Genomic DNA, 23167 nt, shown 5'->3' with positions numbered 1-23167 from the left:
TACTGGAACCATAGGAATTTCGGGGAGAGGAAGAGTGACATGACTAGCTTTTATTTTACTAAAGTCTGACAATGATAAAGACAATGGATTAAAAAAAGAAGAAACCGGTGGAAAAGATAGTGGTCAGGAGCATACTGTGGTAATAAAGCACAAAAAGATCCAAGTCTGCACTAAATGGGGGCAACAGGAATGGAGCACTAGAAGCGAAAGAATCTGAAGAATGACTGAAAGAGGGACAGGAAGGATTGAGAATGAATATCTTCCAATTTAGGTGAGTAGAGAGTGACTTCATTAACCAAGGCAGAGAATACATTTTGGAGAGGAAAGATAAAGATTTTAGATATACTGAACTTGATATCCCTGTAGGATACCTACCACTTTATGGATAACTAGATGGTAGTTCAAAATATGAGTTTGAGTTCAACAGAGAGACTGGGCTGTGATACAGGTTTGGAAGTCACAAGAATACATTTAAATTCATGATAACAGATGCAATTACCCAGCAAGTGTAAACCAAGGGGAAAATGGAAAAAGAGTGAATAATAGATTTCTAAGAAACATTAACATCTGAAAGACAAGCAGAGCAAACATGATCAATGAGCAATGAGAGATGGGGAAGGAAGATGTAACAGTGTCATGAAAGCTGAAAGAACTACAGAGAACTTAAGAGCAGAGCAAAATGCCACAGGGAGGTCAACTAAAATGAAAAATGCAAAAGGAGCCAAACGATTTGTAATTAAAATGTCACTGATGATAGCTACAGAACAACGTAATGCCACTGAACTGTACATTTAGAAATAATTAAAATGGCAAGTTACATATTCTACGTATTTTGCTACAACTTTTTAGAAATCACTATTGGACATCAGCAAAGTGGTGAACTAGGAAACTCCAAACTCTTGTTCCCCTACAGGGAAAAAAAAAAAAAAAAAAAAAAAAAACCCTACACAGCAGCTCTGTAAACCAAATTTGTAGGAGTTCAGGAAAACAAAGGTTTAGAGCAAAAAAAAGCAAATATCCCATGGAGTAAAAGCCACATTCAAATAGTAGGAAAATTTGTGACATGTTTACTCACTGTTACCCCACTCTCTCCCGGAGTCGGGGTGGTCTTGGTCTTGAGCTTGGTTCCCACTTCCCCCACCTTGAACTGGAGGGAGCAGAGTGAGACCACACTTGTCAACTGCTGCGTGTGCCTGTTTCAACCTATCCGAGGGATGTCTGAAGGACAGGGACAAGGACCTTTCTGTTCTGTGCAACTAAGAATACAGAGAGACAAAGCAGTGGGGGCAAAGCTCATAAAAGCTACCAGAAGACTGCAAACCCCACAGACACCTGAGGCAAGAGGTTACAGAAGAGATGTACAAGACCACCTAGGCCCAGAAAAGCTACAGTAAGACTCCTGGGGAAGCTTTTCTTTTAAAGGTTACTATCGACCCCACGATGGAAGGGGAATAAACCAACTTATAATGGGTAGAAAAGCTAGTGGAAAAGGAACAAATGAAATAATGGCCAAAATAAGTGAGAAAAATTAGAAGCTTGCATGATTTAAATTTAAATTTGATGAGAAACTTTTAGGTAGAGGAGATATATTTTTATAGAATAAAAATGATTAAGTGAGGTTTCAAAAAAATCTAAGGAAGGACAGAATTAAGATATAAAGCTGAGACGTCAACCTTCTAAAAAGAGAAATATTTCTATGTAAACAGTATCACGTCATAAGCACACAGAGTCATATTCCAATCAAGAACACTTGATAGTCATGTAATCTTAAGCAAGTTACCTAACCCTTCACAGCCTCAATGTCCTCACCTGTAAAATAAGTGTAACAACAATAACTATCACATGTGAAATGTGACCATGTAGGGCTGTTGTAAGAAACTGATACATCATAAGAAGCCATAAAAATATATTCATGGATAATTTCACAGAGGATTTTCCTCCCAATCATTTTAACAGTTTACAGATACAGGTGAACACAAGCTAGATTTTGTGTGGGCATGAATAAATGAAAACTTTCAAATGGTTTGAAACTTTCAGATGGCTTTATTTTGGGGGAAGAGAGTTTATTTTTCCAATTTTTCCTTCAAGTCTGATTCGTTTCTTTGGGGAAAAATAAAACACGTCATATGTTCAGTTAGCAGTATTATAAAAATATTTTCCAATAAACCCAGCCCAGCGACTTTGCAAATGAAAGTGAGAAAAACAAACTGATTTCCAGCCAACTATATTGACTAATAAAAAATGAAATGCACTTTTCCTTTCCAGTCTGAAGTCTTTTGATGAGTCACAGAAATGGCTTGTGGAATCTTCATTTTTCAGTCCTCATTGTCACTGGTTTGCACATTTCAAAGAGCCAAATCTATTGGTTATTTTAACAAGCACCAGTGTGTGATCTTGACTATTTAATAAAGAGGAAAGGTATGCAAAGCAGTGTTTCCTTTTAAAGGCACCAAAATGAGTCACTTGCCTGTGCTTCATGTCACCCTAATCAACACATGTAGTTAAAATGTGGAATATTTTTTCAGAATGGTTACATTTGTTGTTGAATTAAAAAATAAAATAATTTTAAAAAAATACACAGCTCGTTGCTATCTTCTTAAAGTTCCTATACAGATTTTCACAAAGCCAGACCTTGATCAAAGGTGGTTGGGGGTGGGGGGAATGAACAAAGACTTAAGAGACCTACAAAATCATAAGATTTAATGTCACTAGAGGCCCAGAAGGAGAAGAGAAAGATAATGGGACTGAAAGGCGTGAAATAAATAAAAGCTAAAAACTCCCTGTATTCGGCAAAAGACCTAAGCCTCTAAACTGAAGAAACTAATAGGACATAGCCAAAGAAATCCAAACCAACAAAAAAACTGTCCAAGTAGAATTCCATATCAAAAAACAAAAAAAGATAGTTTCAGATGACAAAAAACTAAGACATTTGTGACCAGCAGATCTATTCTAAAATGACAGTTTAAGGAAATTCTTTTTTATATATTTATTTTAAAAAATAATTTAAAATTTTAATTGAAGTATAGTTGTGTACAATAAAGGAAATTTTTCAAATCAAAAATGATAAAAGGATGACTCTTCGGATAACACAAAGAACAAATGAAAAAGTAAAAATGGGGAAAATACAATATATTTTCATCCTCTTGAAAGTTGAAACAAAAAATTTTAATATTACCTGATTGTTTCTCATTTTATATAGATATTAAAGATGAATATATTATATACTAGGAGGCTAAAGGAACACAAAGAAGATTCCTACCCTTTCCTCAAACCAGTAAAATGTCAACACCAATCCAATGTTGTGAATTATACATGTCTAATACCTACAGCGACCAAAAAAAAAAAAAAGCTATACAAAGAAATACACACAAAAGCATTATAGACAAAGAAGCCTGTTTCCACCATTTGGTTCGAAGAATATGATGAACTTTCATTTTAAAATTCTAATTCTGGAACATAAGATTACATCATAAGTCACCAAGGATAAAATCAGAGGCATCTACGCATGTACCAGACCACCATGATGCAGGTGTTTTGGTCTAAAGGGGCTTTTTCAAAACTCTGTGAGTCAAAGAAAGGTTGTGGAGGCACATGTCTACCAAAGCTCTCAGACTTATGATTGGAAAGCATTCTTTTCTTTGAAGCCTCCCCAGCTTGTATGAGCAGTTGAGAAAGCAGAGCGGCTGTCACCTCATTATATGAAGACCCCTGAGCTAAGAATGACTCAAGCCTGAAGAGGCATCCTTCTTCAGTCACAGCGATGGCTAGCCCATGTTCACATTCCAATGCACACACACACACACACACACACACACACACACACACACAGAAGCAACAACCATCATTAGCTGCTCAAAGAAGTGATACTGGACTAGAATGGAAAGAGGGTTTAGTTGTAAAATAAGAGCTTGGACTTTCAGTCCTTAGGATGTAACACACAGCACGTTCACTACAGTTAACAATACTGTACTGAGTATCTGAAAGTTGCTGAGAGAGCAAATCTTAAAAGTACTCTTCATATATAATTCACTATATGAACGAGCTAAAGAAGAAAAATCACATGCTATCAACAGACGCAGAAAAAGTATTTGATTAAATCCAGCTCCCATTTATGAGAAAAACTCTCAGGAATAGAGGTGAACAATCTCGCAACTTATCAAGAATATCTACAAAAAACCCCTGAAACTAACATCGAACTTAATGGCAAAGAAAAAAAGAAAAAGATGATATCCCTCAAAAATCAAGAACAAAGCAAGGATATCCTCTCTCACCACTCTGATTCAACACAGCAGTGAAGCCTACAGCCAGCTCAATGAAGTAGGGGAAATAAAAGACATACAGATCAGGAAGGAAGAAAGTTATTCATTTATATTTACAATATCATTTATGCAGAAAATCACAAGGAAACTACAGAAGAAAAACAAGCAAAAACACCAAGAACTAATAAGTTAGTTCCACAAGGTCATAAGACGTAAGGTTAATACACAAAAACAACTGTATTTCTATACATTAGCAATAAACATGGAGAAACCAAAATGTAAGATAGAATGTCATTTATATCTACTCAGGTAGAGGAATATTGAGGAATAAATCTAACAAAATATGCAAAGAATTTATGCTGAAAACTACAAAATATTGATGAAAGAAATTTTAAAAGGATCTAAATAAATTGAGAGACATAGCATTCACGGACTGAAAGACTCAACATGATAAAGATATTAATTCTCCCAAAACTGACATTAAGGTTTAACGTAATTCCTATCAATTACCAGCAATAGTTTTCGTACATAAGGTAGATATGGGCAAAATTTTTCTAAAATTTATATGGAAAAGTAAAGGAACTAGAAAAGCTAAAAAAACGTTGAGAAAGAATTATGTGGAAGAATAACTCTGCCCAAGTTTAAGGCTCACATAGCTACAACAGTCAAGACAGTGCGCTATGCATGGAAGGACTGACATATGGTTCTCTGTTGGTATCTCCAGGAGATTGGTTCTAGGACCCCAGGGAATACCTAAATCCACAGATGCTGAAGTCCCTTAAATAAAATAGCACAGTGGAATTCCCTGGCAGCCCAATGGTTAGGACTCACTGCTTTCATTGCCAGAGCTGGGTTCGATCCCTGGTCAGGGAACTAATATCCGGCAAGTTGTGCAGCGCGACCAAACAAACTAAAAAGGCACAGCATTTGCACATATCATCCACACATCCTAGATTAAACCATCTAGAGAACTTATAATACTTAATACAATGTAAATGCTACGTAAATAGTTGTAAATACATCATAAACGCCATGTAAATACCTGCTGACTACAGGCAAATACAAGTTTTGCTTTTTGACTATTTCTGGATTTCTCTAATGTTTTCAATCTGTGGTAAACTGAATTTGTGGATGTGGAACTTATGGATAAAGAGGGCCAACTGTATACATGAATGAAGCAGAATAGAGAAGCAAGAAATAGACCCACACAAGTATAGCCAAGTGATTTTTTTTACAAGATACAAAAGCAATTCAATGAAGGAACTGAACTGAATAAACGGTATTGGAAAATTGAATATTTTAAAAGTTAATCTTAATCTAAAGTTCTTACCTCACAGAAAAATTAACTCATACTGGATCACTGGTTTAAACGTTAAAAGTGTTTAGAAAAACAACTGTTAAATTTTTTGAGAACTACAAAACTGAGTGAAAGTTTCTGAAACATGACACAAAAATATTTTTAAATATTTTCAATTTAGATAAATTGAACTTTGTAAAAATTAACTTTTGCTCTGCAAAAGATTCAGGTAAGAGGATAAAAAGATAAGCCAAATACTGGGGAAAATTTTTTGCAAACCAAACATACTAGAATACCTGAATCACTCTCAAAATTCAACAATAAAAAATAATCTGATTAGAAAATGTGCAAAAGATATAGACAGATATTTCACCAAAGAGGATGTACTGATGACCAACAGGTGCATGAAAAGATACTAAGTATCATTAGCCACTATATACTCATTACAACAACCAACATGAAAAACAGTTACAATTTCAATGCTGACAAGAATGCAGAGAAACAGAATCTCTCATACATTGCAGGGTGGTATATAAAATGGGAGAGTCACTCTGGAAAACAGCTTTGTAACCAGTATCATATGACTGACAAAAGTACATACAGTCAAAGCTATGGTTTTTCCAGGAGGTGTGCGTGCACAGATGTGAGAGTTGGACCATAAAGAAGGCTGAGCACTGAAGAACTGATGCTTTCTAATTGTGGTTGTGGTTAGATCCCTGGGTCGGGAAGATCCCCTGAAGAAGGAAATGGTTACCCACTCCAATATTCTTACCTGGGAAATCCCATGGACAGAGGGGCCTGGCAAGCCACAGTCCACATGGTTGCAAAGAGTCGGACACAACTTGGCAACAAAACAACAACAATTGTGGTGCTGGAGAAGACCCTTGAGTCCGGTGGACTGCAAGATCAAATCAGTCAATCCTAAAGGAAATCAATCCTGAATATTCACTGGAAAGACTGATGCAGAAGCTGAAGCTCCATAACTTTGGCCACTTGATACTAAGAGTCAACTCACTGGAGAAGACCTGATGCTGGAAAAGACTGAAGCCAAAGGAGAAGGGGGCAGCAGAAGATGAGATGGTTAGACAGCATCACCAATTCAATGGACAAGAATTTGAGCAAACTCCAGGAAATAGTGGAGGACAGACGAGCCTGGTGTACTACAGTCCACAGGGTCACAAACATGGACATGACTAAGCAACTGAACAACAACAAATCATATGACCAAGCATTTGCACTCATGGACGTTCATCCCATAGAAATGAAAACACTGTACATGCAAAAATCTCCACACAAATGCTCACAGCAGCTTCATCTCTAACAGCCAAAAAATAGAAACAACAAAAATTATCTTCAACAGGCAAATGGCTAAACAGACTGCAGTACATCATACTACGGAATAATGCCCCTTTGGGAGGCACAAAGAACATGCTCAGTTGCTCAGTCATGGCTGACTCTGTGCAACCCCATGTATTATAGCCCACTAGGCTCCTCTGTCCATGGGGTTTCCCAGGCGAGAGTACTGGAGTGGGCTGCTGAACCACCTGGGAAGCCCACTATGGAATAATACCCTGCTCTAAAAAGGAGTCAACTACTGATCCCTCCAACATCAGGAATGGATCTCAGGGGCATTATGAGGAGTAAAAAAAGAAAAAAAATCTCAAAGGCTGTTTACTGTATGATTTTCATTCTTCAAATGAAAAAATTATGGAGATGGAGAACAAATTAGCAGTTTCCAGGGGTTAGGGATGTGAAGTTTGGGGGGATACATCTATACGGGAGTAACACTGGGAAAACTTTGCCGTGATGCATTAGTTCTGTGTCTTGATTGCAGCAGTCGCTACAGGAATCTCAACATGAAAAAACGGCCCAGAACTATAAACACACATTGAACCAACTACAATTTTCTGGTTTTGATAATGCACCAAGGTTACACATAATATAAGCACTGAGGAAAACTGGATGAAGGGAGCACTAGACCTCTCTGCACTAATTTGTAACATCCTGTAAAATTAGAAGAAAGATGAATGACAGGACACCAACAGCAAAACGACATAAAGGTTGGAATTATCTAACAAAGACTTTTAAAACAGCTATTATTAAAACGCTCCCCAAAATAAGGCAAGCACTTAAAATTAATGGTTAGACAATGCAAGCAATAAGAAAAAGAACTAAATGGAAAATTGAGAAGGGAAAAATACAATAACCAAAAAGAAAAACACACCCTCAGTAACCTCAACAGCAGCATGGAGATGACAGAGAAAAGATTCACTATGCAGGCAAACCCTAGAGATAGTGTGGGTTTGATTCCCGACTACCACAATAGAGCAAATACCGCAATAAAGTGAGCCACACAAATTTTTTGGCTTCCTAGTGCACATAAAATTTATATTTTTAAATACTTTAAATACTGTTGTTTATTAAGGGTGCCATAACATTATGTCTGAAAAACAATCCACACACCTTAATTTTAAAATACCTTATTGATTAAAAAAAAAAAGTACCACTGGAGACTTCAATAGTCATGGTACTAACATCAAGAATTACTAATCACAGATCCCCATAACAAATAAAGTTTGAAATATTGCAAGAACTACCAAAATGTGACATAAAGACACAAAGTGAGCAAATGCCGTTGGAAAAATGACACCACAGACTTGCAGAACACAGCATTGCCACAGATCTGTAAAAAATGTGGTATCTGTGAAGTGCAATAAAATCAAGCACAATAAAATGAGGTACGCCTGTGCGTGAAGATAGATCAGTAGAGATTATCTAGTCAACACAGGGGAAAAAAATAAAAGGTTTTAAATGAACAGAGCCCCAGGGACCTGTGGGAAAACAGCAGAAGGGAACACGTGTGCTCTTAAAGAGTCCCAAAAGGAAAGGAGAAACAGTTTGGTGTGGTAAAAATATTTGAAGAAACAAAGGCTGAAAACTTCCCATGTTTACTACTGATTCCAACAGCTCAGTGAAACCCAACAGGATAATCCCAAAGGAGCCTACATCATAATCAAACTGCTGAAAACCAAAAACAAAGAAAATACCTGGAGGACAACCAGAGAAAAATGACATTAATTACAGGGGAAGAGCAAATTGGACAACTGCAAATTTCTCACCAGAAACTATGTGAAACCTCTGAAAGAAGTGGAACACCATTTTTAAAGTATCAAAAGGAAAGAACTGTCAACCCACATTCTATAGCCACTGAAAATATCCTTCAGGTATAAAAATACAATTTTTAAAAGCCTGACAGGAAGGAAAACTATCAAAAATCATAGCAAACTGACCTGCTGTAAAAAACTTAAAAAAAAAAAAGAAGTTCTTGAGACAGAAGGAAAATGACAGTGGAAGGAAACTTGGAACGTGAGGCAAAAAAGAAGAGCAACCAATGTAAGTATCTATTCTTCTCCTATTGAGTTATTTAAAATACATCTGACCAATGGAGACAAAAATTATAACATTTTCTTATGGGATTTACAGTGGGTATAGCTGAAACCTGGGGAAGGAAACGGCAACCCACTCCAGCATTTTTGCCTGGGAAATCGCATGGACAGAGGAGCCTTGCGAGCTATAGTCCATGGGGTTGCAAAGAGTTGGACACGACTTGAGCGACTAAGCACAGAGCTGACATAGATAAGATGACTACAACATAAGGGAGGGTAAAGCGGCATTTACAGCAGTAAGGTTTCTACATTCCTTCAGAAGTGGTAGCATATTGTGAAAAGTTAGGCATGTATATTGAAATCCCTAGAATACCAAGCAGCCACTAAGAAAAACCGCACACAAAAAATATATAATCAAAAACACAATAAACTAAAATGGATACTAAAAAAAGTATAAATAATCCAAAAGAAGGCAAGAAAGAGGCAAATGAAACAAAAACAAAGGGAAAATGTACAAAATATGTAAGAAAATGGGAAAGAAACCAAATGCATTAATACTACATTAAATATGAATAGTTTTAGCACACTGACTAAAAGATCATCAGAAAGGATTTTTAAAAACAAATGCATTAGGGACTTCCCTGGTGGTTCAGTGGTTAGGACTCTGCATTTTCACTGCCAGGACCTGGGTTTGATCCCTGGCCAGGGAACTAGGATCCCACAAGCTACATAGTATGACCAAAAAAAAAAAAAAAAAAGTCAGTTACAAGATGGAATCTGAAACTGCAGCAATGAACTTCTTGTACTCTTTAGATCTTGTACTAATAGATGATTTTACAATTGGTAATTTAGAAAATATTGGCCCACTACATTATGAGCTCTTCCAAATGTTGATACATTTCATCACAGTATATTGAAAAATCACATTTATTAATGTCACCACCAACTAACTACATGACAAAAGTTTTTAGGTACTGGAAAGTTGTCACGCTCACGGTAGCAAATACAGGTTTTCCAAAATCCTAATTTTCACCTAAAAGCCCTAATTTTATCACTGGCCACAAATAGTATCAGTGGTTTTTCAATCATACTTCAAAGTTTAGTCAGCACAGGTCCTTCCCAAGTGGCACATACATACACATAACTGAAGCCATGCACAGACACATCCTTCATAGTCCAAGACCACCTTACTGACTGACAGTAGCAAACAAATGCTAGTTCTATCACAGGGCTACTAATCCTTTCACCAAATGAGCATTTTTTCTCTTTTAAAAAGTCAAGTTTATTGAAGAATAATTTACGTAAAGCAAGATTCATCCATCCTCTTTAGGTTTGAGTTCAATGAATTCTGACAAACTAACAGCTGCATAACCACCACCACAACTTCAATCAAGACACAGAACACTTCCATCACCCTGTATCCCTCATACCTCTCTGCAGTCAATCCTCTACCCCAGCCCCTGATAAATGTTCAGTTCTGTTACAGGACAGTAATCCCTTCACCAAATACACAGATATTAATTTTTTTAACATTTTCCCAAAGTCATCCTATTATCTTCAGTTCAGTTCAGTCACTCAGTCGTATCCGGATCTTTGCGACCCCATGAATCGCAGCACGCCAGGCCTCCCTGTCCATCACCAACTTCGGGAGTTCACTCAGACTCACGTCCATCGAGTCAGTGATGCCATCCAGCCATCTCATCCTCTGTCATCCCCTTCTCCTCCTGCCCCCAATCCCTCCCAGCATCAAAATCTTTTCCAATGAGTCAACTCTTCGCATGAGGTGGCCAAAGTACTGGAGTTTCAGCTTTAGCATCATTCCTTCCAAAGAAATCCCAGGGCTCATCTCCTTCAGAATGGATTGGTTGGATCTCCTTGTAGTCCAAGGGACTCTCAAGAGTCTTCTCCAACACCACAGTTCAAAAGCATCAATTCTTCGCCGCTCAGCCTTCTTCACAGTCCAACTCTCACATCCATACATGACCACAGGAAAAACCATAGCCTTGACTAGACGGACCTTAGTTGCCAAAGTAACGTCTCTGCTTTTGAATATGCTATCTAGGTTGGTCATAACTTTTCTTTCAAGGAGTAAGCGTCTTTTAATTTCATGGCTGCAGTCACCATCTGCAGTGATTTTGGAGCCCCCCAAAATAAAGTCTGACACTTATTTCATGCCAATTTAGTAAAATGTTACTACTGTCTGCTGTCAAAGTACCGTGCATGATGGTGCCATTAATCTTCACCATCATAATCATTTTCTTCTACTTCAGATCGCCATGCTTCATAGCTTGGATTGCCTACTAAAACTTTCCAATCATGTCAAACACAACAAAGATATGTTTTAGCAAAAAGTTATCTAAACCTTGCAATAAATACATTGCATTTTGATCAAAGAACTGACTTCCATCCCTTATCCAATCAAGTTCTAGACGACTGCTTCTGAGGTAAAATACTACAGAACTTACCTTCCCCTCCAACACTGTCAATAAACACTTGGCAAGATCTTTTTCCTACTACTACATATCTCACCTTCCCTACTCCGCTACCAACCCCCATACCTTTCAATTTAAATGTTTTTCACTTTGTACCTTCTGTGTTCAAAGCACTCTCCTAAGTGCTGTGGAAGCATTTCTCTTGGTGCTGTGTTATCTCCAACTTTGATGCTCTTTCCACTATGCTACAGAGTGAGGATCAGAAAGCCTGCCACTTACTGATGATATGCTGTATGCTGGGAAATTCATTTACCTTTTCTAAGGTTTAATTTAATTTATAAAGATTAATATCTGCATCAGCCAGCCCATGGAACTGTTGTAAAGATTAAATAAAATAATAAAGTAAGTGCAAAGTTATAAAAATGAGTATCACTGGCTTTTGGTCTCTCATCTAAAAGTAAAAGATATTGGGGTGTGGGGGACCCCACCTATTCCTTTACACATACCACTTATAGTTTTAAAATATATTATCCCCTTAAAATAGATACAGCTTAGATTTAAATCAATTACCAATTATACCTATCTCTTAACCTCAAGTCAGCCATTCCTGGATTTCATCACAGAAACAAAAAATATTTTCCAGTAATTCAACAACAAACAAATGTTTACTGAAAACTTAAAAATATGCCAGGCACTGCTCTCAGAACTAGTGGCCCATCAGTGAGTTGGACAATCGGGTACCTGCTCTCATGGAGTTTACATGCTGAGCATCAGTATCTCAATATATAATAGCTCAGAAGGTCAAGAGTTACTTAAGCAACTTAAACGTTTTCCTTTAGGAAAAAATATTAATCTCATAGGAACAGTAAACTTCTAATCTCTTTTGAGAGACCAAGTCAAGCATATGCAGGAGGCTTGATGTCTAGCTCCTGGGCAACTGAGTCAGTCCTCCCAACCTAGCTATGCTGTCACCCAGACCCTCAAGTGTACTACATCTTCCAACTCCAATTCTCATATGGTAAGGCCGTGGTGAGGACTGTCAGAATCCGTATTTGGCTTTGACATGGTTGATCCATGAAGAGGCATTTGGAACTCTTTCACTAAGTTATCCAAAGACATATCATTAAAGCAAAGCAGCATTCAGGTATTCTTTCATTAAAGGACAAAATGCTATCCCAGCTATGGTCTTAAGCTGGTGGTCTTTGGCACCTAGCTGACAATACTTATTCTAACATCAGATAACAATTTAGTTTTTTAAAAAAAGCATTTCCAAAAATGATAAGGGAGAATAAATTATCATAACTTGGGTTTCTCTTGATGAGGAGCTACTGCTCTTTGGGACTGCCCAGCAGGTCATCATCTCCCTTTATCTTGGAAACTGAAATTTTCATCCCGCCTTCATGCAACTCGAACACTTACCTTGGGATAAGCTGACTCTCTCCCAGTTCTGAGACTACAGCACAGGGTGGAAACCTACACTTATCATCATACCACTCTTCAGACCACTGTGACTGATTAAGACACAGGCACAGGATCCAGTCCAGAGATCAGTTAGAAGAAAAGACTTTTTCTTCCCACTGGACCCGAACAAGCAGTCGTGCAGCCTAGTGGCAGGCACCTTACAACCACAAAGAATTATGTATCCGAGAAAGGAGACAATCCTAAAATAGCTGATTTAGAAAACTAGCTCCCAGTCACATTGCCTGGGCCCGGAAAAGAGACATTTCTGAAGCTAGAATCTATCATCTATTCAGAGGCAAGAAACATTCGTTGTTGTTTAAGCTAATTGGGGTTGAGTTTTCAATCTGTTACAATAAAGATTCCTAGTAAAAGGAGTGGAATCTCCATAGGCCCTTTTAGCCTTCAATCACTACATTAAATGGCTACTTGGCCCCTACCATAAGTAAGGAAGGCACAGGGACAGAGCCTGAATGCCACAATTACAAAAATTAGCCTACTGTTTTTATTTAGATTGTAATTATAATTCATTTAATTATATTAAATATTTACATAACTTCTGCATGCTCTTCTACTCAAAAAGATGAGAAAAGCTATAGGGGAGTGGGTTGAGTCGGGTAATGCCAAAAGATAGCTAACAACCTACAATGGCAGGATTAACTCCTACAGGTAAAAGGCTTTGGGGCCAGGCCAGAGGAGCACAAGACATGAGGGCAAAAGGGACCGAGGGGCAGCCATTTATTCTCACAACTGTTCATGAGGTTTCAAACCCCTGCTTTAAAGATGATCACATTTAAAGTTTACAACCACCCTCTGAAATAAATTATCATTTAACTCTATTTCACAGACTGAGGAAATGGCTGTTGAAGAGAGTTCAATCGATCCAAGATCAAACAAAAAAAGAAAAAGGGAGAAGACGATGTTAGAGACTGCCTTCCCCCACTGTTCTTTTCCTGGGAACTGCCTCCCCAATCACACAGTCCTCATGTGATCCTTATCACGGGGGTGAGCACCTGACCCAAGCTGAATCGATGCATCTTTTGCTCCATAGCGCTGGATTTGAGACCCCAAGATTTACAGTCAGTAGTTGAAGTTGTTAAAAATAAAGCCAGTGTTCTGGGCACACATATCCTCCACAAGTGTCTAACGCTAGTTTACTGTGTTAATAAATGAGAGAATGACAACACAAAGCGAGAAGAGAATGAACACTTGCCGGCATTTGAGGTCCAAGCTTCAATTCTTACCGAAGTTCAACTGAACCTTTACTTTAAATGAGACCAGGTTCCCTGACTATAGAAAATTTTTTTTTTTTGCCTAGGAAAACTACAGTTGAGAGCTATTGTGTGTAACTGACAGAGTCCTAACTAATTCACTGAGAAAGAAGTGGGGCGGGGGGCGCTGAATAACTATTTACAACAAATATTGGGGCTCGAAGATGGCCGGTTGGCAGAGCTACGTGGATAACCTGATGTGCCATGGCTGCTGCCAGGAGGCCGCCACTGTCGGCTACTGCGACGCCAAATACGTCTGGGCAGCCACGGCCGGGGGCGTCTTCCAGAGCATTACGCCAGTAGAAATAGATATGATTGTAGGAAAAGACCGGGAAGGTTTCTTTACCAATGGTTTGACTCTTGGTGCAAAGAAGTGCTCAGTGATCAGAGATAGCCTATACGTGGATGGTGACTGCACAATGGACATCCGGACAAAGAGTCAAGGTGGGGAGCCAACATACAACGTTGCCGTCGGCAGAGCTGGTAGAGTCTTGGTCTTTGTAATGGGAAAAGAAGGGGTCCATGAAGGCGGATTGAATAAGAAGGCATACTCAATGGCAAAATACTTGAGAGACTCTGGGTTCTAGCTGCTAGGCAGACTGTTAAGTATTAGGGGAAAATTGCTCTTAAACTTTCCTAGCTGTAAGCTTGAGTCTTAATTCTGGAAATTTTATTAGCAATGCAGGGTGATGGGGTATGAACCTGTGTCTCCTTTGTATCCCTCTGTTGGTGGGGAAAGGTGTCTTTCTTTCTGCTCCCCCCCTTAAATAATTCTGTTCACTTTTGTTTTGTTTCCTTGTGTACTCCAGCATTGGTTATAGTCATGGGAAAGGAAGGTGTCCACGGAGGCACACTTAACAAGAAAGCATATGAACTCGCTTTATACCTGAGGAGGTCTGATGTGTAAGCAGCCTCTCCCCATCTTCCTAGCAACTGTCTTCATCATCACCCCAATTATGGTCACAGAGCTACCTGATTATAGATGGTAGCTAATTTTTCTTTGCCTGTTTTCTAATGTCACAATTCCTGTTTGCCCAGTGGATCATTTGCATGTTAACCACTGTATGTAACCAACCTTATCTGGCAACATAATTGCAGCACAATAATGATTTGCATGACACCTTGAAATTTGGGGGGAGGGGGCATGCCAACTTGGGCATCACTTTGTCTTAGCAATTAATGGGATATTGATTACTAAAATAAGTTAATATTAAGCAAGGTGCCGGTTGTACAATCTCTAATTTGATCAGTGTCTCTCAGCACTTTGAGCATTTACTTAGCTCATCTAGTCTTCCTTTCATAGCGCATGGTTGGGCGGAAAAAGTGCATGCATCTTTCCTTCACTCCTCTTTTCCCACCCCCTCCCTTTGCACATAGGTATTTGGTTTGCTTCCATCTTCTTTTATGCAGTGCCTGGTTTATTTAACCAATTAATATCACTTTTGTTGATGAGCTATTGAGAGCTGCAGTAGTTTGCTTTTAGTATTGTTGTTGCACTTGAGTAGAGACAAACCTTTTATCACAGTGTCCACAGGACATACAAGTGCAACTGCAAAACAAGAGCAAAATGCACTTCCTCCCGTGACCTTATAGTAACCATACTTATTGAATCCCAAGGGACATTCCATCATTGCAATAGCTCAGATTTTTGTTTCTGTCTTTTTCTTTGCACACCAGCTCTACTCTTTAGTAAAATTGTAAAAGGCTGCCATTATGGACATTTTGGTATCCCAACATAACCATCTGGAGTGTGTCCAGTTTGTTCTTCATAGGACCAACTTTTATTTGCAGCTTGAGTTTTTATATAAAGTTGCATTATTGTGGACTTGGCTGTCTTGTGATGAATTTTTTTCATATGTATTCTGTGCCATACTATTGTTAAAATGAACTGTTGCTATCGTGAGATGGATTTTAACTGACCTATTAAAGGTTTCTTTCGAATGGCACTACTTTAGGGACATTCTAGTATTTGCTTCTATTGTTTGGGCCTTGTGGATAATGTATAGATTTAAAAACAAATCTTGTTGCTGATTTGTCCATTTCTTTCCCTGCACTTTGTTACATCTGGGATACAGTCTAACTCATCTGATTTAATATGCATTTTAAAAAATGCCATAACTATTAAACACCTTGTTTACAGACAGATGAAATAAATTTATTCCAACCAAAAAAAAAAAAAACAAATATTAATTGAACAGAACACTTAAGACCTTAACACAGACTCACACAAGATAATTTGATCAAGTTCTAAACTACCTGAGACAGATTACAAGTATTTATAGAAATTCAAAAGAGAAAATAGCAATGTAACACAGTTGTGACTTATGTTAGACTACAAAGATGAGAAAACTGGCAAAGACCACATTGAGAAGAACTCAAAAGGAGAGAAAGAGAAGGCCTAGGAGGAAAGAGCAGGCACATGCTGAAGACGGAGACAAAATCCACCTGGAACATACAGTCTGTTTTGGAGAACTGTAGGAATTAAGACTAAGTATAGACATAAGCCAAGACCATATGACCAAAAGCACTAAAGTTAAGAAAAAGAAAGGCACAGGTATGGACTATACTAGCAAATTTCGAGATGGTCCCACTAAACCCAAGAATACTGGTTGAAAATTTGTATTTAAGTAGGGCAGCAGTAACAGAAAGCAGAGAGCAGATTTGGGAAACATTTGAAATAAAGAATCTTCTACTCTTCTCCCAAGTTGCCAAGTACTAGTGTTTCTAACAGTGGAACCTTCATCAAATTTGTAACATAAAATTATAGCAAAGAAAGGAGTAACTATTATCAACCCCTGGATGGACTTAGGGAACTTGCAAAAAAATTATTTCACTTAATCCTCATGATTAAACCTATGAAGAAATATTATCATGATTCTCATTTTGCAGATTAAATATATTCAAGTTCAAAGAAGTGAGATAACTTGTCCAAGATCACTTAACTAAGTAAAAATTTGGTCTGTGGAGTGGGGCAGCAGATAATAATGCACTTGGTCAATCAACATCAAAGTCCCTTTTTCCCAGACAAATTATGAAGACATAATGACGACAATAATGATAATAATAGTCAACATTTACTAAATGCTGGGAACTAAGCAAAACATGTTACATGCACTAGCATTATCACATTTAATATTTTTAACAGCCCTGTAAGAGTCTATGATTAATCTTATTTGAAGATGATGTATGGATTTGAGTTTTAAGGAAGTTAAGACTTCTGCTGAAACTCACAAGGCTACTAAGTGGTTGATCTGGTTGGGATTAAAAATCACACAATCTGACTCCAAAGCACATGCTCTCAACCACTAGACGACACTGCCTCCATGACTACGCATTACTAGAAATAAGCAGAGGAAATACAATTAAGGTGAGACAAGTAAATACTTTAAGCGTGGATGACAAAAATCAGAGAAACATTTTCTTTGCCCTACTGTTAAGGAACTATTACAATTTTAAAACTTAACAAAAAGGATAGAAGACAAATCTAAAACAATTTCTTAACAAGGTTGAGAATTTAAAGCAACTTGTATCTAACAACAATTTGGAGATGGTTTCAATTAGTAGGAATTTTGTATTATACTCCTAATGAAAAACAAGGGTCAGACAGTAAATATCAGCTGTCCAAGGCCATACAGCTTTTCAATTTACAGTGTCAACTAGAGTTCAATTCAGGATTTCAGACCCCACCCCACTATCACCCACCAACCATTCAGCAATGAGTACTCCTAGCATCCAGGATGGAGTGTCAGAATATTATTCCCCATTAACAGCTGACTTCCAAGTCTGGGGCAAGGAAGGTACAAGATGAGCATCTTATTACACCAAGAAACAAGGAAGTTCCTCAAAGATTATTAAGATCACAGACAAACAACAAGGGAGTCAACATAAAGAGGCTTCCACTAGTCAAAGACAAAACAAACAGCACAGCAAAGATGACAAAAACTGACTGAAAAACATCGTGTATATATATACATTTTTAACGGTTTACACAATAACGCAAAAAAAAAAGAGAGAGATAAATAAGCGTTGGGTCTATCTTATTTGCTGACCTTTATAGACAGGGGCTTCCCTGGTAGCTCAGATGGTAAAGAATCTGCCTGCAGTGCAGGAGACCTGAGTTCAATTCCTGGGTCAGGAAGATCCCCTGGAGAAGAGAATGACAATCCACTCCAGTATTCTTCCCTAAAGAATCCCATGGACAGAGGAGCCTGGTGGGCTACAGTCCATGGGGTCCCAAAGAGTTGGACACGACTGAGCGACTAGCACACTTTACTTTTTTATTGCCTGGAGCAATGGGTTCTTTTGTATACCAGCTTTTCAAGTAAAGGGAGCCCACAACAGGAGACTATAGGGTGGGAGGGGATGTATTTCCCTGGTTCTTTCTCTACTTAAAACCACACCCTAGCCAAAAAACCCCCTCCATAAGGCTACCCTTCCCACCTGCTCTCTTCCTTTGTCCCTTCAGGCCTAGAGGTAGTAGCAGATCTCTCTCCAGTGTTTCTTGTCCCAGGGTACTCCACTATTCCTACTGATTTCCTTAAATATTGTCTGTTTGTAAATAGCCCCTTTCTTTAATTTCCCTTAAATACCCGATTTGTGCCATGTCTAGCACACTAAACCTCTAAAATACTTACTCTGAAAAGTGGCAAATAAAGAGAAAGACTATAAGCATCTTAAAAAAAAGAGAAGTTGATATATGTGTATCTGATTCATACTTTGCTGTACACCTGGAACTAACACAACATTATAAATCAATTCAGAAAACGAAGATCATGGCATCTGGTCCCATCACTTCATGGGAAATAGATGGGGAAACAGTGGAAACAGTGTCAGACTTTATTTTTGGGGGCTCCAAAATCACTGCAGATGGTGACTGCAGCCATGAAATTAAAAGACGCTTACTCCTCGGAAGGAAAGTTATGACCAACCTAGATAGTATATTCAAAGGCAGAAACATTACTTTGCCGACTAAGGTCCGTCTAGTCAAGGCTATGGTTTTTCCTGTGGTCATGTATGGATGTGAGAGTTGGACTGTGAAGAAGGCAGAGCGCCGAAGAATTGATGCTTTTGAAGTGTGGTGTTGGAGAAGACTCTTGAGAGTCCCTTGGACTGTAAGGAGATCCAACCAGTCCATTCTGAAGGAGATCAGCCCTGGGATTTCTTTGGAAGGAATGATGCTAAAGCTGAAACTCCAGTACTTTGGCCACCTCATGCGAAGAGTTGACTCTTTGGAAAAGACTTTGACGCTGGGAGGGATTGGGGGCAGGAGGAGAAGGGGATGACAGAGGATGAGATGGCTGGATGGCGTCACTGACTTGATGGATGTGAGTCTGAGTGAACTCTGGGAGTTGGTGATGGACAGGGAGGCCTGGCGTGCTGCGATTCATGGGGTCGCCAAGAGTCGGACACGACTGAGGGACTAAACTGAACTGATACTCCAATAAAAATTAAAAAAGAAAGAAAGAAAGAAAAAAGCTGAAACATTCGTCCTGTAGTTTATGAACTCTATATCATGATAAGCAAACAGCCCTACAGATGATGAGTAAAAGTTCTTAAATGCTTATGTTCTCTTAACAGAAGAATTAGTTAATAAATGTGAAAGGAATGATATAATTAGAAAACCATTATTTTGCTTTCCCTAATGAATAACTGCTTCAATTAAAAATTATAAATGGATGGAACCATTAGCTGAAAGGACACTAAAGGATTTTACAAGGCAAGTTATTACAGGCTGTCACCACCTGAACACACTGATCAACCTTAGCATTCTAAAGGGTGGGTCAGCCAGATACCGTGTGCCTCTTGATGTGATGCAAAAGAGAACACAATCTTGAAACACTACTGACTAAAAGGTGGAATAATTAAATCAAACTTTTAGATCTATCAACTCACGGGAAATATGGACGATATAGGAGCAAGTTAAATGACATGACAAGAAAACAAACAAACAAATCCAGAATGTGAAATACTGCATTGTACCAATGACTTAGTTCTTTCAACAAGACAATGTGGGTGGTAGATAGAGGGGATGGTGGTGGAGGGGGGAATGCTCTATATTAAAAAGAGATTTGTTAATAAAAGACCTAGGAACAAATGTAACACATATAATCTGTCCAGATCTAGATTCTAACAAAATAACTGCAAAATAGAGATCGTTTTAGACAACCAGAGAAATCTGAATATAAACTGGGAATTAATGGAACCAAGCTGCTTTTCATTTTGTTAAGACTCGATAATGGCCTCTGCGTTAATGTAAGAAAAAAAAATTGTAAGAGATGTTTATTGAAGTATGTAAGGGTGAAATGACAATGTCTGGAATTTGCTTTACAATATTTTGCCAAGAAAAAAAGGTGTTTGATGAAGCAAGTGTGACAAAATTTTGAGAATTGCAGAATCTGGGTAGTGGGGGCTCACTATACTATTTTCCCCACTTCTGTGAATATTTGAAAATTTTCATTTATAAAATTACCAAACAAAAAAACTTCATGTTCCTTCCCTACAACCATAGTTTCCAAACTAGAGACTGTCTAAGAGTCTGTGTCCCATGCAGAATCCTAGGACTCACCCCAAACAAAGAATTCTGATTTTGTTTGTCTGGGCACAGGCCCAGGTTCCATTTTTAACAAGTCCTCAAGGGAATCTGGTACAAAATCTACAGGCTCATATCTGAAAATTATATATTCAGACTACTTCACCACAAATCTTTAAGCGTACCCCACCCTAAAGAAAAGGCATGATCGTATCTCTTAAACCTCCCCTTCAAGGCTTACCCTACTGATATCTGCTCGTAACTTATCCTTTTCCTGGGACTGTAAGTTCTATGAAGGCAGGACCCTCTGTTTTTACTCACCATGGTGTCCCCAGTGCCTAACAAAACACCTCACACACAGTACACATCAAATAAACATTTGCTGAATAAATGAATTCATTACTCATTAATGAATGAATAACAGCAAAGAGAAAAAAGAAGAGCTAACTGCAGTTCACTATTTCAAAATTAGTTCCAGGAAACAACCTGAGATAAAGTTTCAATTTCTTGCCAAAAGTTAGTATAGGAAGTATGGTATAAAGACTATAAATAAGAGTCTGGGAATAACAATAAACTAAAATTAAATAATAAATAAGCATAGGAAAAAAGAAGGGGACACGGGTTAGCCTACACTTTAAAATACAAGTACAAGACAAACCTCTCATCTAAGACATCAAACTTTGGACATTAATTTAAACACCCAACCTACTACTAATTGTTTAGAATTGTTTAGAAACTATAATGAAAATGTGTACTCTTACATTTCACAATCCCAAATGGGGGATGGGGTGGGCATAAAGAGATAAGAGAAGTAAACTAGCACATGTACATATTTTAATGGAAATAAATGAGTAACTCAATTATTGCGTTCTCTGTTTCAAAAAGCACAATTACTGCTTTCTCTGTTCAAACAGCACAATCCCCTAAAATAATGACACAAGTCACAAATGCAAAAAAGAATAACTGCCAAATATAGCAAAAATTATTTTAGGGTGATCTTCTGAGGCTATGTAGAACTAGCTGCAAAAATAGCACTTACCAAAGATGGTCCCTATTCTTATATTTCTACCCCCATATCACTTAACTTTAAATTTTTCCTTTTTAATAATAAATCAATAACACAACTTTTTAAGTTTTTAAGGAATTATAATAAACACTTATAAAATTTTAGAGATGCAATGGACACACAGCCCAACTTTTCACTGGGGAAATTGAAACCCTGTTAAGAAAAAAAGATTTACTTAGTCATATAGCGAGTTAACAGCAAAACAAGGATAGGCCAATGCTCTGAATTTCCAGTCCAGTGTGCTTCTCACTATACCATGCTAACAGGATTATTTCTGAAAAATGTTTCCATTGTGAAATAGTAGTATCTATTCACCTTCTTGTACACACATGTGTGGGGTATTCATCAGCTATGTTCTGGACTATACTAAATGGATGTCTCTCTTAGTAGGGATAGTAATGGGAAAGGGGAGCTACCAGACCATCTTCAGCAACAGAACTCTGTATGTAGTCTTCTCTGATACGTAGGCCTTTCTGTCATATGTCTTAAAGAATCTCCAGTTTTCACTACATAAACAACAACATCAAAACTTGTAATTGTGAAATAAACTGTAGAGTTACACAAAATCTAATTGAAAACTGGATATTCACTCTTTTGTTCATTATAAATTATATGTGGTTCCTTCTTCTGGATTAAAGACATTTCTGACTCAAAAAACTACTGAATGGCTCAATTCATGTCTCAGCTGTTACTCTGAGCCACCTCTCTATACACCCACAGGGTTCTTGTAGCGCAAAGCCTGTTTAACAGAATAGCGAAAGTGTAAGATATGCAGAAAGAGAGTAAGAACACTACATCTCTACAAACCAGCTGCCAACTGTCTTTTTTTATCAATCTAAACCCTTGGTACAAAGTAGGGATGTTATAAATCATGACTAAATGAATAAACTATCTTCAAAAGCCCCTCCTCATCTGTACTGAATCTCATCTAAATGTCTCCATTTTCAGTAACAACTGGCTTGGAAACTTCAAATAAAGTAGAGCTGGATTATGACTTTATGAGAATGGTTTCAAGTGCCAGATAAATTACTCTGCCCTTAGAGAGCACAATAAATATCAACTTCCAGCCTAAGCACAGTAACTAGCATGTAACATGAATAATGTAAATATGACAAAAATAATAGTTACCAATTAACAAATGCTAAACGGAGAAGGCGATGGCACCCCACTCCAGTACTCTTGCCTGGAAAATCCCATGGATGGAGGAGCCTGGTAGGCTGCAGTCCATGGGGTTGCGAAGAGTCTGACACGACTGAGCGACTTCACTTTCACTTTTCACTTTCATGCACTGGAGAAGGAAATGGCAACCCACAGTGTTCTTGCTTGGAGAATCCCAGGGACAGGGAAGCCTGGTGGGCTGCCGTCTATGGGGTCGCACAGAGTCAGACACGACTGAAGCGACTTAGCAGCAGCAGCAAACTATGGAAAATTCTGAAAGAGATGGGAATACCAGACCACCTGACCTGCCC

At 38.1% G+C, this 23167-nt stretch overlaps 2 protein-coding genes across 2 annotated transcripts in view; one reads left to right on the top strand and one right to left on the bottom strand.

The window, feature by feature from the left end:
- Positions 1 to 23167, bottom strand: part of ROCK1 (Rho associated coiled-coil containing protein kinase 1) — a 127393-nt gene that overhangs the window by 97145 nt on the left and 7081 nt on the right. The gene's annotated exons all lie outside the window — the stretch shown is intronic.
- LOC102170746 (profilin-2) lies at positions 14071 to 16206 on the top strand. Its single transcript, XM_005697059.3, has 3 exons — positions 14071 to 14591; position 14789; positions 14913 to 16206. Exons 1-3 carry the CDS (start codon positions 14268 to 14270, stop codon positions 15008 to 15010), a joined length of 423 nt encoding a protein of 140 aa, XP_005697116.1. The 5' UTR covers positions 14071 to 14267; the 3' UTR covers positions 15011 to 16206.

Source organism: Capra hircus, chromosome 24, assembly GCF_001704415.2.
Source record: "Capra hircus breed San Clemente chromosome 24, ASM170441v1, whole genome shotgun sequence".
Classification (NCBI taxonomy): domain Eukaryota; kingdom Metazoa; phylum Chordata; class Mammalia; order Artiodactyla; family Bovidae; genus Capra; species Capra hircus.
Note: the sequence above shows the minus strand (reverse complement) of the source record. Positions and strands in the feature narration are given on the sequence as shown.

What these genes read in the sequence shown, in the direction of transcription:
- LOC102170746 (XM_005697059.3), top strand. Translation starts at nt 14,268, where the DNA reads ATGGCCGGTTGGCAGAGCTACGTGGATAACCTGATGTGCCATGGCTGC.